The following is a 16,907-nucleotide window of genomic DNA, read 5'->3' on the forward strand; positions in this document are numbered from 1 at the left end:
TACAAGAATAGGGACCTTGACCAATCTATATTCCTATATATTAGACCTCTACAATATTGTCTCAACATACCTTCTCTTATTCAACCAAAGTTTCATGTTTTTTTCAATCTCTTTAATTTCCATGCCCAAAATAAAATTTGCAACACTAATATATTTCCTGTCAGATTTAGAGAACAATCGAGTTTTCACTTCCTTCATCATTTCCATGTGGTTTCATATTAACAAAATATCATCCACATACAGAAAAACATAAATAAATTGCTTACCGATTAATTTGACATACACAAAATGCCAACTTTGCTTCTTGTGAAACCAAATCCCAATATATAAGTATAAAATCTTTTATATTACATCATTGGAGATTGCCTTAACCCATAGAAAGGTTTTCTCAACTTGTAGGTCCACTTTTTCTTACCTCTCACCATAAAATAAAATAAATAAATAAATAAATCCTATTTCATGTAGATTTGTTCCATGTCGAAATGTTTTCATCAGATCCCTTCCCTCTCTCAATGCTTTTGGATCTACAATTATTTCTGAAATGCCCTCTTTTTCCACATTTCCAACGTCTCTTTACAGAATTTCCTATAGATATAGATCTACCTTTAGATTTAAATCTCTCACTTGAGGACTTATTTTTATTTCTATCATGTGAACATCCTCTTATAGATAAAGCATGTGTGCTCTAAATTTCCATGTCTTTTTGTTTCATCTCCTCCAACATTAAGGAATCATGAAAAAATAAAGTAGTTGCATTACTATATGGCTACAACTAGAGCATCCCAAGAGTTTGGTAAGAGGATAGTAAACCAATACACTTATATACCACTGAAATATTATATCAATAGACAACAACTGACTTACCACAGTGTTGAGGGTATCCACATGCTTCATCATGAACCTTCATCATTTATCCTCAAGTTGCATAGTTTCTTCCATAAGGAAAGTTTGTTCACTAGGGACTTAAACCGATACAAAGAACCTAACTTATTCCACAATGCCTTACTTGTAGGTTTTCCTGGAACTTTTAATAATACAAAATTTGAGACACAATTGGATTATGCTCTTTACCATCTAATACAACTTTTTCCCATCTTATGTTGACATCCCAATGATGCACTCCCTAGATCTACAATGACCCATTACATTTCTCAATCTCTATTTTCGAATTGCTTCCCATTCTTTTATGGCATAAGAATCATCACCTAGAGCCCCCACTGCAACAAAGTTTATCACATACCCAAGATAGCCTAACCCTTAGATAAAAAAGCATCCCTATAAAGCCAATAATCACTATGATACCAAATGAAAATTAAGAATGCGATAAAAATAACAATAACAATAACATAGCAACATGTTCAAATAAACATGTTATTTATCATGGAAAACCCAAACCAAGAAAAACTAACCAATAAATCTATTGATATCCTTGACCAAACCTAGCCAAGATGGCCAACTAAGCCTTCACCACTCACCTATAGGCACATCACAACACAGTATCCCAAGCATCTGTAAAGACTTCATTACATCAAAATCCATGGACACAATACCACATGCTAACATAACCATGGGCTTAAAAGCCACCAATGTTGACCTAACACAATGACACATACATCGAGTTAAGATTAACCTAAGATTGTTCCTTCTATACTTGGGGTAATTATTTAAGTCATACCCCCCTCAAAGTTTATAACCACAATATCCTGGAATTTGCATTTCCCCACACGCTATCACCTAGGTCTACATCTAGACTTCACCAATAATTTATCAAGGGTACACATGCCTAAGTTGTACAGTTGTGTGCCTAATATATATATAACATTTCCTTCAAGACACATGAGAATGTACTCGCAATGTTCATTGTTTTTTTACCACGACTTCTCTCACTATGACTTGATAAGGCCTCATGGCCTGCCTCCTCTAGCAATCTCTAGTAACTCATTCTATGAATGATCTACATTGAGACATTTCGTCAAAAAAATTGTGTGCATCCTCTAACTCTGGGAACTTGGCATACATGTCCATGGCATTCTCCAACTTCCTCCACTCCTCCATGGGCCTTAAATTCCCAAATTTAAATCCACAAGTAGTAATATATCCATGTTTAGTTCTTCTTTTATTACTTACAAAACAATATATATGATTGTGTGGAATCCAAAACCCACAATCCATTAACCTAGATAAAACTGCAACCTTGATTCTTTAACAAAAATTAGAAAACCATGGGCTAAATGACCATATGAAACAAAACTAACAAAAGTGAAAACCAAATCTTGAAAACCGCCAACTATGGATGCAAAATATAACATAGCAAACAAAAAATATAACACATACCCAACATTATTCCTTATCTTTGTTCTATCTTAAAGGGTTGTTGGACAAAAAATTAGGGAGGTGTGCGCCAAAAGGGCCTCTTTATGGGGAAACATGTCACCCACATTCACAAAATGTTTCCCTATGTGTTCCTCTAGAAAAAGAAACGTGGAGAAACATTTCCCTCAATGCCCCCTTGCCCCTGGAGCATGGAAAATGTGGGGGGTGCGCCCAAAGGCCCCCTTTCTCAAGAAACAAATCCCCCAAACTTGGGAAATGTTTCCCAAAAGGGGAACATGAAGAAATGTTTTCCTCGTTGGCCCCCTTGCCCATAGAGCATGAAAAATGAGGGGGACACGCCCCTTCATTTTCAAAGCATGGAAGGTGGTAGGGTGTGCATCCATGTGGAACATTGCTTTAAAACCAATCCCAAGCACTGATAGTAATGCCTAAAAGTATCTTTCAAGATCAATGTTTTCTAAATGAGTATAATTTATTATTATGACACCATAACAAGAGGTTCAGGAACCATCCTCCAATTAGTTCTTCAATATAGTCAATCCATTTATGGGGCAGTTCCCTTCATTCACACTATTTTGATTAGCATGGCCAACACTTATCTTTGATGACCTTCAAGTGACACATATCATGGATTACATCCACAGTGATGTATGCCCAGGCCAAATTTCATGGGCATTGTTTAATAAGGCCACAATTTCGCCCAAATGACAAATTTTTTGCCTGAATCTGGCAAGAATATTTTTTAAAAATGTCACTGCTAGAGTGTTTGAATCATTTTTCTTTATGGTGGAAATGGATTCAGTGTTGCGATATCCATAGGGAAGAAAGTTAGGGATTTCTTAATTTGATTTCTCTTATTTTGACACTTTCTTGTGATGTTTCTCATTAATTCTTCTTTCAATTATTATATTTGTATCATCAAGGTCATGAACACAACAGAGAACACCCGAAAATTCTTCTTCTCTTTAGAATCAAATCAAATGAGACAACCAATACCTTTTGACCAAGACAAGGACTCTCCTCCATCCACCAAGTCAGCCTCCATCTAACCAAGTCAAACTTCTAGCCCCTTCCTTCACAAGTCAACACAAGTTTGCTCCTCCAAAAACGAGTCAAAAAAAGTTTTGGTTTGTTCTGCACTTCTAAAGCTTAGCGTACACCTTTGGTCCTACAATATGTCTTAGTTTCCTTCACACATGTGGCAGGAGAGTAGAAAATCTCACATCCAATGTTTTCCTCCTTTGTTATGTAAAAACTTTTTCCTTAGCCTTCTTTCCACTTCCTTATTATTGATAAGTTTCAAATCAAATTGCTTCAATGATAAGTGTCACAATAGGTCGAATGATTTTCTATATATAGTGGTTCAAAGCTCCATTATGAGGCTGACTTGACAAATGTTTAGGCTGACTTGAAAGGTGAGGAAGCTGACTTGGTGGAGGAAACAGACACATAAAAATAATTTTATTTTCTTGACATAAGGAGCCCAAGAAGGGTCTAATATATATTGACTTTGACTTTGACTCAAGACACAAACCCTAGAGCACTCAATGGGTGATTTTGACCTAAAAATAAAATAAACAAAGAATGAAATCCATGCTTAAATATTTTTTCTTTTACAATATTTTTTCTTTATTTTGACAAATATATTATGTCACGACTCAAGTACAATTATAAAGACTGATACTAGTTACATTTCTCAACGCTCCCTCTTAACTAGGGAGGTATTCATAATTGTTCAACCAATACAAGGTTGACCTCAATTTGAAAAGTTCCAAGAAGAATACAACACCATACACAATGCTTAGGATACCAAAACTACCAAGGTATCCTTCCAACAGGGACTAAGGTGTCATCTAGGCATTTTCCACTGTGGGTACCATCAAGCTACAACCCTGGTATCAATCCAACAAGATATAGATACCATTTAGGCCTCCATGCCCTAACACCAACCTTTAGATGGTATCAACATTAAACCAAAGCTCAACACGATACCCTCCCTCTAGTATCTAGACATCAACTGAGATCTCAATATTGACCAGGAAACGATGTCCTCCCAAGTACCATCATAAAAGCAAGTTTATGGTACTTCATCTCTCCCTCTCAATAAAATCGGAAATATCCACCAATCTGAGAATGCTTCTAAAATATTCGAACTTCTTATGGAGAGATTCGCACAACAAAACATGTACAATCACAATCCCAATCAGTAAACTTTCAATATATATGTTCTTATATGCTAGCATAAAACCACAGGTCATCAACTATTCTGATGTTTCTTAGGTCATCATCTTATCCAGACACATATCGATGGAAGCTTCCTTCTTCAATTTCTCTAGCAACACTAAACTCAACCTCAACACTTTCCAACACATCCAAGTCTTACTTACAACTTCATCAGTCACAAATAATCATCTGTAGTGTTTTAGTCATTCTCTAATCCCATTCTTTCTTTAAGGTCTTCACTATAGTTGTCACAATATTCCCTCCCTCTCAACTGGGGAGATATATTTTTTCTTTATCTAAGCTTCTTCCTAACTATAGGTTTTTGTATTTGTATCATCATATCATTGGAGAAATTTTCACCTTCTAGAACTTCATTCCTTTTATCCTTACAAGGTCATTGATCAATGTAAACTCTAATGTCATCAACTTCCTCTTACCATCGTGCTCAACATCATTATCAAGTTATCATCAAATATGAGGCAAGTAAGCATCTTCAACATCTTAAAGACTGCGTACCTGCAAATATTCAACAAGTACAACCAAGCACAAATATATTTGTACATGAGCATGAAATTAACTTCATCAATATATAGTTAACATGTCATCATAAGAAATCAAACTTTAGACATCCAAAACCTAAACCTAGTGAGGTTTACAATCAACAAGGGTTATACTTTTTATGCCCTAGACTTTCACAATCATTTTTGCTAGGGTTTCTGTTACAAACCCTAAACCCTTAAATATCAACTAAATCAAGTTAGGATTTCAAGCATAGCGAAATCAATTTTATAAATAGGGTTTCATCATCATACCCTAGAATCATATATCAATCTTTGCTAGGGTTATGTCGTAAACTCTAGATAGAAACATTAAATCTAAACCAATCACAATCATAACAAAAGCATTTGACATTCATCAAAACTTTAATATATTCAACAACCAAGTTAGGGTTTAAATCATATGGAAGTATATACACATAGGGTTTCATTCCTAAAATCCTATATTAAATATTACAAGGGTTTTGTCATAAACCCTAATTCATCAAACCCTAAATAGTTAGGGTTTCCTCATATGTTTTAGATATCATCAACAAGCCCTAAGAGGCTAGGGTTTCATCATAACATCAACATACCCTAAATATAAAAATGGTTTGGGTTTTTATACTGAACCCCAAAGGTTAAGGTTTCACCAAAGTACGCGAAAGATAGAGAGTATGACAAGGGTCGATATGATCTAGATATTAGTCACCCTAAATAAAAATCTTTATGATTCAAAAACCTAGACATGAGAAAGTTAGTAATACAAAGCAAATTTCAAAACGATCATACCTTCTTGATGCACATCTTTATACATACCTAGATTTGCTTTTATGAACCTTGTAGGGTTTCCTATTGAAGGACTCCCTTTGAAACTTCTTACAAGTCTCCTTTTGAAGACTCCCTCTGAATCCAATTCTTATTCTATAAAATATACCTACAAGTTTTCCTTCAAAGGAAAATACAAGGGATAGGATAACATAAGTCAAAATAGAATACTTATCTTTTACAAGAAGGGTTTCCTTTTTGCATAAGATCGAAATTGCTTTATGATGTTGCAATATTTTTCTTGACAAGTACCATCAAAATTATACAAGTACAAGACTATGATCTAGAGTTTTTATCAAATAAATTCCTAGGCTCCTAGGTTTTTAAGTACAAAACCTAGACATCATTCAATTTCATTCTTGCCAATTATTGCCATATATCATACTTCTTATAAACCATACACATTCTGGGATAGGGTTTCTAAGAGGAAACAAGAGAATGAGGCTATATGTACTATCTAGGGTATATAATCCCTAAATATTAACAATCTTTATCACAATGAGAACTTGCAAACCCTAGAAATATACAAGTAACTAAACCCTAAAACATTTTATGCTAGACTTTTAAACAAATGAATATGTTATATGTACCTCAAGATTACATACCTTTGTCTTTCATGATTGAAAGATTGATGTTTGATAGAGCTTTTTGCCTTTTGAAGACACATTATTAGAAGATTAAAACATAAAGAGTAATATCAATACTTACTTGACTTTGATGAGATCTTCAAAGTGTTTTCCCCATGTTGATGCAAGACAATCTAGACAAGTTCATTGTTGTAAACTACTTTCCTTCTTGATTCTTTTGAATAAATTGCTTCTATTTTTGGAATTCTGGTAAGGGTAATCCTATAGGTGATACTACAAGCCTTCAAGTTTTGATGTATCTTCCAACAAAGACTTTCAAGGCTTTCTGGTCGGCTTTTATGACTCTTATAGTTCTTGGCTTCCATATATGTATAAGTACAAGTCATTTTAGAACTTATATACTTCCTTTGTTGTTTTATGCTCTTTATAATGATTACTAATGTCCTTATGGTGACTTCAGGTTTAACTTGGCCTATCTTTCTTTGTTGCCTCTTGGTCCTCAAATTATATGAATTTATCACCTTGATTTTGTGCAACACCTATGGTAACTTCAAATGCACAAAATTCAGTGACTTTAGATTTCAGGATTGAATTCAAGGACTAGTATTTGAGCAGAAAACTTCTCTCTTTTCCATAATAGATTCAGTTTTGTGAAGGCTATTGATCTAACCTCTCGGATCTCCAAAATGCTACTCGGTTCCTCTCACTGTGATGACTTTCATGTTCTAATTTATGGCCTTAATGATTCAAGTTTGTGACCTAATTGCAGAGGTATAATCATGCCTAGAAGTTATGTTCTCCTTCTAAATGGCTCAACCTTCAAAGGTAGATTTGAAACTCTTGTTTTTCCAACCAAAAGTGATATTCTAGATGCCTTGTTTCACTAACCTTAGCTTTGATACCATGTGGAGAAATCCTTAGGGTAGCAATTCAAGGTTTTCTTAATTTGGTTTCTCTTACTTTGACACTCGTGATATTTATCACTAATTCTTCTTTAAATTATTGTATATTTATCATCAAGACAAATGCCAAACAATGAAGATCATAAATACAACAGAGAACACAAGATGTAGGCACTCAGCCAAGGCAAAACCTCTCTCCTAGGGGAAAACCCATAAATTATTTTTCTCTTCTTTAGAATCAAATAAAATGAGACAACCAAGACCTTTTGACCAAGATAGACTCTCTTCCATCCACCAAATCAACCGTCATGTAACCAAGTCAAACTTCTCGCCCCTTCCTTCACAAATCAACACAAGTTTGCTCCTCCAAAAACGAGTCAACAAAAGCTTTAGTTTGTTCTGCGCTTCTGTAGCTCGACCTGCACCTTTGGTCCTACAATATGTCTTAGTTTCCTTCACATGTGTGGCAGGAGAGTAGAAAATTTTGGCTCCAATGTTTTCTTCCTTCTTTGCTATGTAAAAACTTTTTCCTTAGACTTCTTCGCACTTCCTTATTATTGATAAGTTTCAGATCGAATTGCTTCAATGATAAGTGTCACAATAGGTCGAATGTTTTTCTCTATATAGTAGGTTGAAGCTCCATTATGAGGCCGACTTGATAGATGTTTGAGGCTGACTTGAAGGGTGAGGAAGCTAACTTGGTGGAGGAACAAGACACATAAAAATAATTTTCTTTTCTTGACATAAGGAGCCCAAGAAGGGTCTAATATATTTTGACTTTGACTTTGACTCAAGACACAAAACCTAGAGCACTCAATGGGTGTTTTTGACCTAGAAATAAAATAAACAAAGCATGAAACCCATGCTTAAATCATTTTTCTTTTACAATAAATTTTCTTTCTTTTGACAAATACACTATATCATGACTCAAGTACAATTATGAAGATCGATACTAGTTACATTTCTCAACATTCAACACCATCAAGAACCCCTGAAGCACCCAAAATCCTGAAGTTTGACAGCTACAACCCACATTTCCAAAAAATTCCGCTAGATTTTATCAAAATATTGCTAGAATTTCCATTATTTTCTGAGCAAAATTGTGACCTCGTTAGACTACTCTAATTTCATGTAACACTTATTGTTTGTTATAGGAATACCTCTGAAGAGTGTCACAATACATCCCACGTGTTTGTGTCAATACATAGCTGTTCTTTGACATTGGAAACAACATATTTGAACTGAATGTCCCACGTATTATGAGGCATAACAGAAAAAGTTGATTTTCACTAAGCCAAGGTCCTGGATTTGCCTGAACTCCAATCTCTTGTTTTAAACAAGGCCACATAGCTAGCATTCCCTGCTGCTTAGTTTAATTATTGAATTTTGAGAGATATGAACCAAGTATTTATGACATATATTTGGATGATTGAGCTCCAATTTAAAATGTATTTTTCCCTCGTGTAAAAATAATGAAGACTTTTTTATTTTATTTTCCTTTTTTATTCATATTATTTAACACTTACTGAAATCATTGGAGTCAGCATATTATTTCATGTTCTTCATCATAAATGTAAATTTCCAGCATATTATTTCATGTTCTTCATCATTAATGTAAATTCATATATGCTTAGCATGTTCTCCCATGTGCAACTTCATTATTTATCTGCAAATATAATTGGAAATTTGTATTTGATTAATTTTTGTTACAAAGAAGCACATCAATGTATTTTTTTAATACTAAACTCATCATTGTTTTATAATTTGATGCTTATTGAAAAGTTACAAGCTAAAATATACTTGAAATTTAATTAAAACAAATGTTATGTAGTAGCTAAATTAAAGTAAAAACACTAAATTCATGTTAGTGTTAAAATTTAGAATTTAGCCCATTTAGGTTTTACTAATGGCCTAGCTAAGTTAAAGTAAAAACACTGAATTCATGTTACTGTTAAAATTTAGAATTTAGTAAATTTAGGTTTTATTAATGGCTTAGTCTAACTTAAAAACGAAAAAACCTTTTTCAACGGAATTCACCAAAATCCAGTGATACAATCTCAAGATTTGTTGTTTTTTAAAATAAATTTTTGAATGCATAAATCGATTCAACACCCTGAAACCTCAGGGCACTCCAATTATGTAGATTAAACAATTTAAACTCAAGTTTGCGAGAGATTTTTCGGCGAAAATCACATGAGAAACCATTTGTCGATGCGTTTCGAACCAACCAGTTGGTTTCTCATGTGATTTTCGCAGAAAAATCTCTCGCAAACTTGTTATGGATCACAGAAGCCTCAGCTCTACAATTAAACTCAAGTTTTTAAAAATAATTGTCAGATTTTGATTAAAATTAACCATCATGAAAAAAAAAAAAAGTCATTTCATCTATAAGTTAGACTAGGGCTTTACTAATTGATAAATTGAGATATTTTGTTAATTGTAATGCTTCATTGTGACAATAGAGAATCTAATCCTGCTCAACAACAACAATAGTCTTATTAGTCCCTCGCATAATATAAAAATCTATTTCCATGGACATTTTCAATAGCTATAGTTGTTTTTTAAAAATATATTATTTTCTATACTGTATTAAATTGTTTTGCAAAAACGAAATAATTATAAGAATATTATAGTTAACTAAAACAATATTTTATTATTAAAAGAAAAGATAAAATTGTAATTTTTTAATAGTTTGGTCTCTAAAACTTGACTATGTCATTGAAATTATATTATTATTAATACTCTAATTAAATTACGTGATTTTGTACTTATTATTATATTGGAATATAATTAATTTGTATTTATTATTATCTTAGAATTTAAAAATATAATTTAATTATTATTAACTATATTAAATTTGTTTATATATTAAAAATATAATTTAATAATTAAAAAATGTATTTATTAAAACAAAAATACAAACATAAAACAACAATCAAACTACATTGAAATAATAGACAAAATTATATAAAATAAGTATACTTAGAATATTATTGAAATTTGAAAATGTCACAAAAAGATTAGACGTATTCGACATATTCATCCAAAATGCAGTAAAATACTAAAATTCTTTCACACATGATTACTTTTGGTTCCAAATACATTAAGCTTCCAAAATAATATCACACAGATATAGTTTGAAAGTATTAATCTAAAATGTAATGCTTGAAAATTACTTTCTAGATATTTTCAAAAAATAATCTTTAAGAGTCAAGTCTTGTTAAATGAAAACTACTTTCAATATTTTCATAAAATTATTTTAATTTTTTTAATAATATTTATAAATATTTTATTAAATAGTAATTGTTATTTAAATTTATCTATGGTCCATGAAGCCTAATTTATTGGTAATTACAAAAAAATATAATCAATTCATGTTCCTATGGATTGTCGAGCCACACAAGGTCTCTCTAGTGGCAACACGTATGTATGACATCAAACAAATACATTTGTCAGTCACTGCTCTGTTCAACTCAACGGCCTTCCACCTACACGTCTTTTACCTCCATTGATGAGCAAGACAATCAGGATTCACTGCTTGAATATGAAATCTGCAAGTATGATTCACTGCTCTGTTCAACTCAACGGCCTTCCACCTACACGTCTTTTACCTCCATTGATGAGCAGGACAATCAGGATTCACTGCTTGAATATGAAATCTGCAAGTATGATTCACTGTGCGGCAAATTACATAAATATAATGATGACAAAATAAGAGCCCAGGCAAATTACCCAATCAAAATTGAGAAAAAAAACCAAAAATAAAAACAAAAACAAAACAAAACAAAAAAAACAGAACAAAACAAAACAAAAAACCAATGTAATGTTTACATCGGAAAACCTATTTTATTTTTTAGTCAATTTAGATTTAATGCCACCATCAACGCATTTTGAATGTGTTATTACCCTGTTGCGCAAGGAATATTAAAGCAAGATATAAGAAGTATAAACGAAATTTGACAGAGGATAGCAATGTACCTTAAAAATACATAAAATAACCACAATCATCAACAAACATTGCGACAAAGGGACTACACCTAACATAACAAATAAAATTTAACATAAGATAGCAATCTACCGTAAATTGTCTTAAAATTAACGAATCTGGATAAAGTAGAGGACTTACTTCCGGCTGTATCGTCCGCCATACATAGAACTGTCAATCCATCAGTCCTCTTGACATGAAAAATATAGCGATCCTGCGAATAAGAGACGTGGCTATCCCCAGTACCTGGAATTTTCTCCAATATTTGACGCTTGATGGTTCTCACATTGTCGTGAGCCACATCAAATTCCGCTAAAACTGTGGAACCACGAGCTACCAGGGCATACAATATCGCCATGCGAGCCGCTGCCTTTGTGTAATTTTTTTATTGCTATATCTAGACACCCCAGCGTTCGAACCACCGATGTTTGAAGACAATGAAAGACCGAATGAATAAGTCTGTTAATTGCCCCGATCCGTTCGTCCTGCGTCGAGCTTCAACTATGGGATCGAAAAAGGAAAAAAATCATGGGAAAGGATTGAACTCAAGATCCGACGAGATGAAGGAAACCCTATGCTTTGGGTTTGGGAGGGAAATGGCAATGGAATTGATTGAAAAAGGATGAGACCGGACATTGCAGAATGTGGCAGAGTACAGCGCGATTTGCTCGTAATATGTTTTTTTATTGTGATTAATGAATTAAAAAAACTTGGACCTATGATTTGCCAATGACGTGATTGACAAGCAGGACAATCACGATTCACTGCTTGAATATGAAATCTGCAAGTGTGCTACAAAGTACATAAATATAATGATGACAAAATAAGAGCCCGGGCAAATTACCCAATAAATAAATCTAAAAAAAATAAATTAATGTTTAGATTGGAAAACCTATTTCAATTTTTAGTCCATTTAGAGTGAGCGCATTTTGAATGCGTTGTTACCCCTTTGCGGCAGGGAATAATAATATTTACATGCCATTCGTGGGAATCGTAAAAATTAGCCTTTAATTCATCTTCCTGTAATATTTAATTATTTGTGAAAAGATGCCACTTAACACCTTAGATTTCATATTGTCAATTTAACTAAAAAAATGTAATTTGTAAGGTTACAAACAATATAAAGAGATTATCAGGGTCTATCACTCCTCGTTTGCAAAGCCTGTGAAGTATCATAGTTCCATGTGTAATTCATGAAATCATTCCTAGCCAATAATTAGAGAAAGATAGCAGATACTGAAAGCACAGCAGCCCAAAACGTCCAGAAAATTTTGACTCCTGACACCATAATGACAGAGCATCATAAACACTACCCTTGAGAATCTTGTAATATACCAGCCAATAAAACTCAAAAGGTAGGAATTTATCTATTTGACATATACGGAGTGAACATCTGACCTAACAAATAAATACATTCTACATTATAATTTATAATTATGTCCACCAGAACCACGCAAGCCCTAAAAACATGAGAGACCTTACAGATTAATACAAATATAGAGAAACTTTTCTCTAGGCATGTGCATTCAAGGAGCACCCAAAAAATAAATTGGGCAATGTGTCTATAGCACAAAGACTGCTTATAGAACCAACTGAAATTAAAAACTAATTCATCTACATCCTTGATTGTTCAACAGTAGTACAGTTTAAAGCAAATCAATTCCACTAATTGGAATGGATACTGCAAGTAATGCCGGTGGCCATACCAGATATTATGGAGTAGACTGTAATTGCAGGGATACTAGGGTATGTATCGTCATACCCAGAGTAAAATCCTCCACCATAAATTCCAAAATCCACTAGCAGAAACAATATTTTCAGGCACACAAAATGTAGACTTCATATTTTGGACAAAAGGAAAAACCCCCTGATAATTACATCATCTAGATTTCTAACAAGGAGTGTACAGTATGGAATCCGTGATCAGGAGGAAGAGGAGCATTCCCTGGACGCAGAGAAATTACTACCTGCAGACCTGGAACAAATCAAAAAAGAATTGTTGAGTTTGAAGATTAGCCATTGCATTATCATACAAAAAAACTGTATATACAAACTGCTGCCAAAAAAGGTAAATTATCAATTAGAATAGAAGATATAAAATTGATCAACTGGACATGCATTCCCTCCAACCTTCACTCTTAGATAAATGAAAAACACCATGTGAAATAATCTTTGAAAAATATAGAAAACTTGTACCCTACAGGCCCTCATTGACATGCTTATGATAATCATTGAACAGACAATAGATTGCTCATATTTGAAATAAAATCTCCAAATTCAATATATAAAAGAGAATCTGTGCAATCTAAGCAACTTGACATCACTTGGGTATAGGACATAATGTAATTGCTCGAGCATATCTAAAGATCTGGAAAACCCACAAGTGCAGGGAAACTCTTAGAGGAAAAATAAAGCCAAACAAATTGTTGAAAAACGCAGCAAGAAATGCTCAATTTGATTTTGTCTTGATTAAATTGAGAAAATTTGAATTTCCACATTAGCAGACAACTTGGATGCAGTTAACTTGTGTGACATGGTTTGTGTCACCCAGTTTACTCAATAAATTCGAGTTGGAGTTAGAATTCAGTTAAACATGTGTGATTGTTAATTTGTAGCAATCAAAGTCAGTGATCTCTAGTTGTTTTTAGTTAAACTAGTTCTAATTGTTGAAGGTTAGTTGTGCAGTGGGACTTCAGTGAAACTCAGTGATCATCCAATTAGTTGATCAATCAGCCCTTAATAGCTAGTGCATGCAGTGAATTCGAGTTCCCCAGCTGTGGTGGAGATTCCAAGGTAGTGTAACATCAGTTGTAGACTATTCTTGAGTGTACAGGTGTTGCATGCAGTTAGATGATCAACCTTGGGAATTGTGCAATCCATTTTGGAGAAATTCCTAAATAATAGGGGCCTAATTTCTCAAGGAATTGCGCAAGGAAATAGGGGCTTAAGCAGAGGTCAAATTTGACTAAGTCTGGGTCATAGCTTCTCAGTCAGTAGAGGGATAGGTTACTTGTAGGTTGTGCTCAGTTGAGCAAAGAAATTGTAATACATCTCTATTCATCAGATTAATGCAAATAGACATTGGGGTTTTTAGCAGATTGTTTTCCCCAAGAAAAATATTATGTGCATGTGGGTTATTTCTTATTGCATGTCTGAAATTATTGTTCTAGATTGTGAAATTATTATTCTAGATTGTGAAATATTCTCATAGACGAGCTTTTTGAGCCATCAAATTAATCTCCGCGAGAAAACCCTTGTTGAAGTCCATCTCCACACAAATTCAGGTATAGGTAGTCTTATAAAACTTTTATGTTTCAGGACAATGACGATAAAAATTTCCCAATGCACTCCCAATGGAGGAAAGCAATGTATGATTCCATAAATGCAAGGGAAGGTTTGGAAACCTTACCCAAATTGGGGTTGTGGAGATTGATGTCATTACTGGGCCAAAAGTGGGAGTCCACGGTTGCAAGAAGAGGCCAGCACTCCCCCAAAACAACGACCCAGCTTCACAGATGGCCCTCTTGTTCTCAATATTATCAAAAACCACAGTGAAGAAACCACATGTTATAGGGTAAATATTCAACTCGTCCATCAAAAGGGGTTTCCATGTCTTAGAGATCCATTAATGCAGATTGGCCAACTGCAACTAGTACCCATTAAACCTGCAAACCAAGACATTCTTCGAAAAATCATTTTCACAACAGAAAGCTTCCTCATCCATAGGAACATTGAGGGAAGAAATATCTTGTACCACCGGAAAACCATAACCAAATTTCAACATTGAGTTGTACGAAACTGAAGAAGAGCTAGCTTGACTGGCAGCCATACTTGCAAAAGAAATAGACTTATTTGCCAAATCACAAGGATTCGCCATTGAACGCTCTACAGAAAATCTATGCAAACAAAGCAAAGATTGAATGGCTAGGGAAAAACCCTAGCTGCCGCAAGGGTTTCCAGAGCTCCTTCCATCTCCACAATTTGGTTATATTATTACTCATTCTTTTCTTATGTTATTATGTTTCAATTATCTCTTTTCCTTTAATATTTAATTCTAATTTTATATTATTTATTTAATTAATATTATTTGGTCTTAAATCATCAATTTATTAATTAATTAATAGTATTTGGTCTTAATTTGTTTTAATTTTTTTATAATTTAAAATTTATTAATTTTATTTTTTCTTAGCATTTATAACCTTTGGATCTCTTATTTTTTGACATCCCTCTTGGCATTCATATTCTCATTAATTATTTGAACGTTTGAATCTTGTTTATTCCCTTTTAAAATAATTTCATTTTTGACCTCCTAACGTTCAACTAACCTAATGTCTCTTCTCCCCGCATCTCTCACCTATTTATCTATCAACGCTAGATCAGATTTCGCATCTTTGTCCTAAGGGTGAGCCACACTTGATGGCTCAAAACATCAACCATAAAAGCTTCAATGTGAGTAATTTGAAAATTCTATAACAGAATTTATCTTCTCACAGAAGCCTCCACTCTAAAATTTTAATGTGTCAATTCAAGATTTTGTTTAAGTGATAGGTACACTTTTATTAGGGTCATGACATAGGAATTCAATAATCAATGCCACAAACATCAAGGTACATGGAGGGCTTGGTGCTCTTGATTAAATGCTAGTTCCTTGCCCTCATACATGATAGAATTCAATGGAAATGTTTCCATCACCCCAATCCTGAAATCTCGAAAAATTTTAAGTGGCAAGTCTACAGGATTTAAGTGGGATCTAAGATTCTACTTTCTCCATATGAAATCCAATGAGGTCGGAACCACTCTCAAACATCATGAAACAATTAATGGTAATGCTGATGGAGAAATCATAAGACATAAAATCTTCAACTGATTGTGCTTCTACTTCCCAATCCTCTGTTGGGAATGTTGAATCCTTCAGCTCACGGAGATAAGTTACCCTACTCAAATTACAACCAGAAATTTTAAGCATCCAAAAAGAGCAATAATGCCTTCCATTACTTATTTATTTGATATTGATGCTAGGACTAAGTTGAATTTCTCAAAGCCATATTTTTCTATGATTTTTGAATCTCCTTCAACATGGCCCACTCTTCTTCATTAAGCAAATGATGCATGTCGTACAATGCAAGGCATAGATAGATAAAAGTATTTAAGTAGTGATTGGGTATGGGATGGCATCATAGCAAGAAAGGGTCCTTTGCAGCCCCAATTGTACTTTCAAGAAAAAGATGGGTCTTTTATGAATGGTGGACTTTAGGATACATGTGAAAATTTCAACTATTGCAGCAATTGAAAATTATTCTTCTAACTGTAAATGAATTTTGCAATTTATTTGCTATGGCAAATAACGAATAATTCACAACTACAATTTTCACCAAAATAAAAAAATATTGCAGAAGATACACTGGAAACTGAGAAACACTGGCACACACACAAAATTATAGCACCATTATTTTGGACTAAAGTCTCCTGTAAAACCCAACTTGGGAAAACCGGTTGCAGCAGCTGAGGGTTT

General features: G+C 33.7%; 1 protein-coding gene across 2 annotated transcripts in view; it reads right to left on the bottom strand.

Moving 5' to 3' along the window:
• Positions 1 to 12,794: 12,794 nt before the first annotated feature.
• LOC149228772 (haloacid dehalogenase-like hydrolase family protein) overlaps positions 12,795 to 16,907 on the bottom strand; it is a 288,935-nt gene continuing 284,822 nt past the window's right edge. For both annotated transcript variants that reach the window (XM_089378360.1, XM_089378359.1), the window contains one exon: positions 12,795 to 13,370. In XM_089378360.1, the coding sequence (XP_089234486.1) occupies positions 13,359 to 13,370 (12 nt within the window). In that variant the 3' untranslated portion in view covers positions 12,795 to 13,358. The remainder of the gene's footprint in view (positions 13,371 to 16,907) is intronic.

This window comes from Pinus tabuliformis, chromosome J (genome assembly GCF_031772625.1).
Source record: "Pinus tabuliformis cultivar Carrire ecotype Pingquan chromosome J, CPIR1, whole genome shotgun sequence".
NCBI lineage: Eukaryota > Viridiplantae > Streptophyta > Pinopsida > Pinales > Pinaceae > Pinus > Pinus tabuliformis.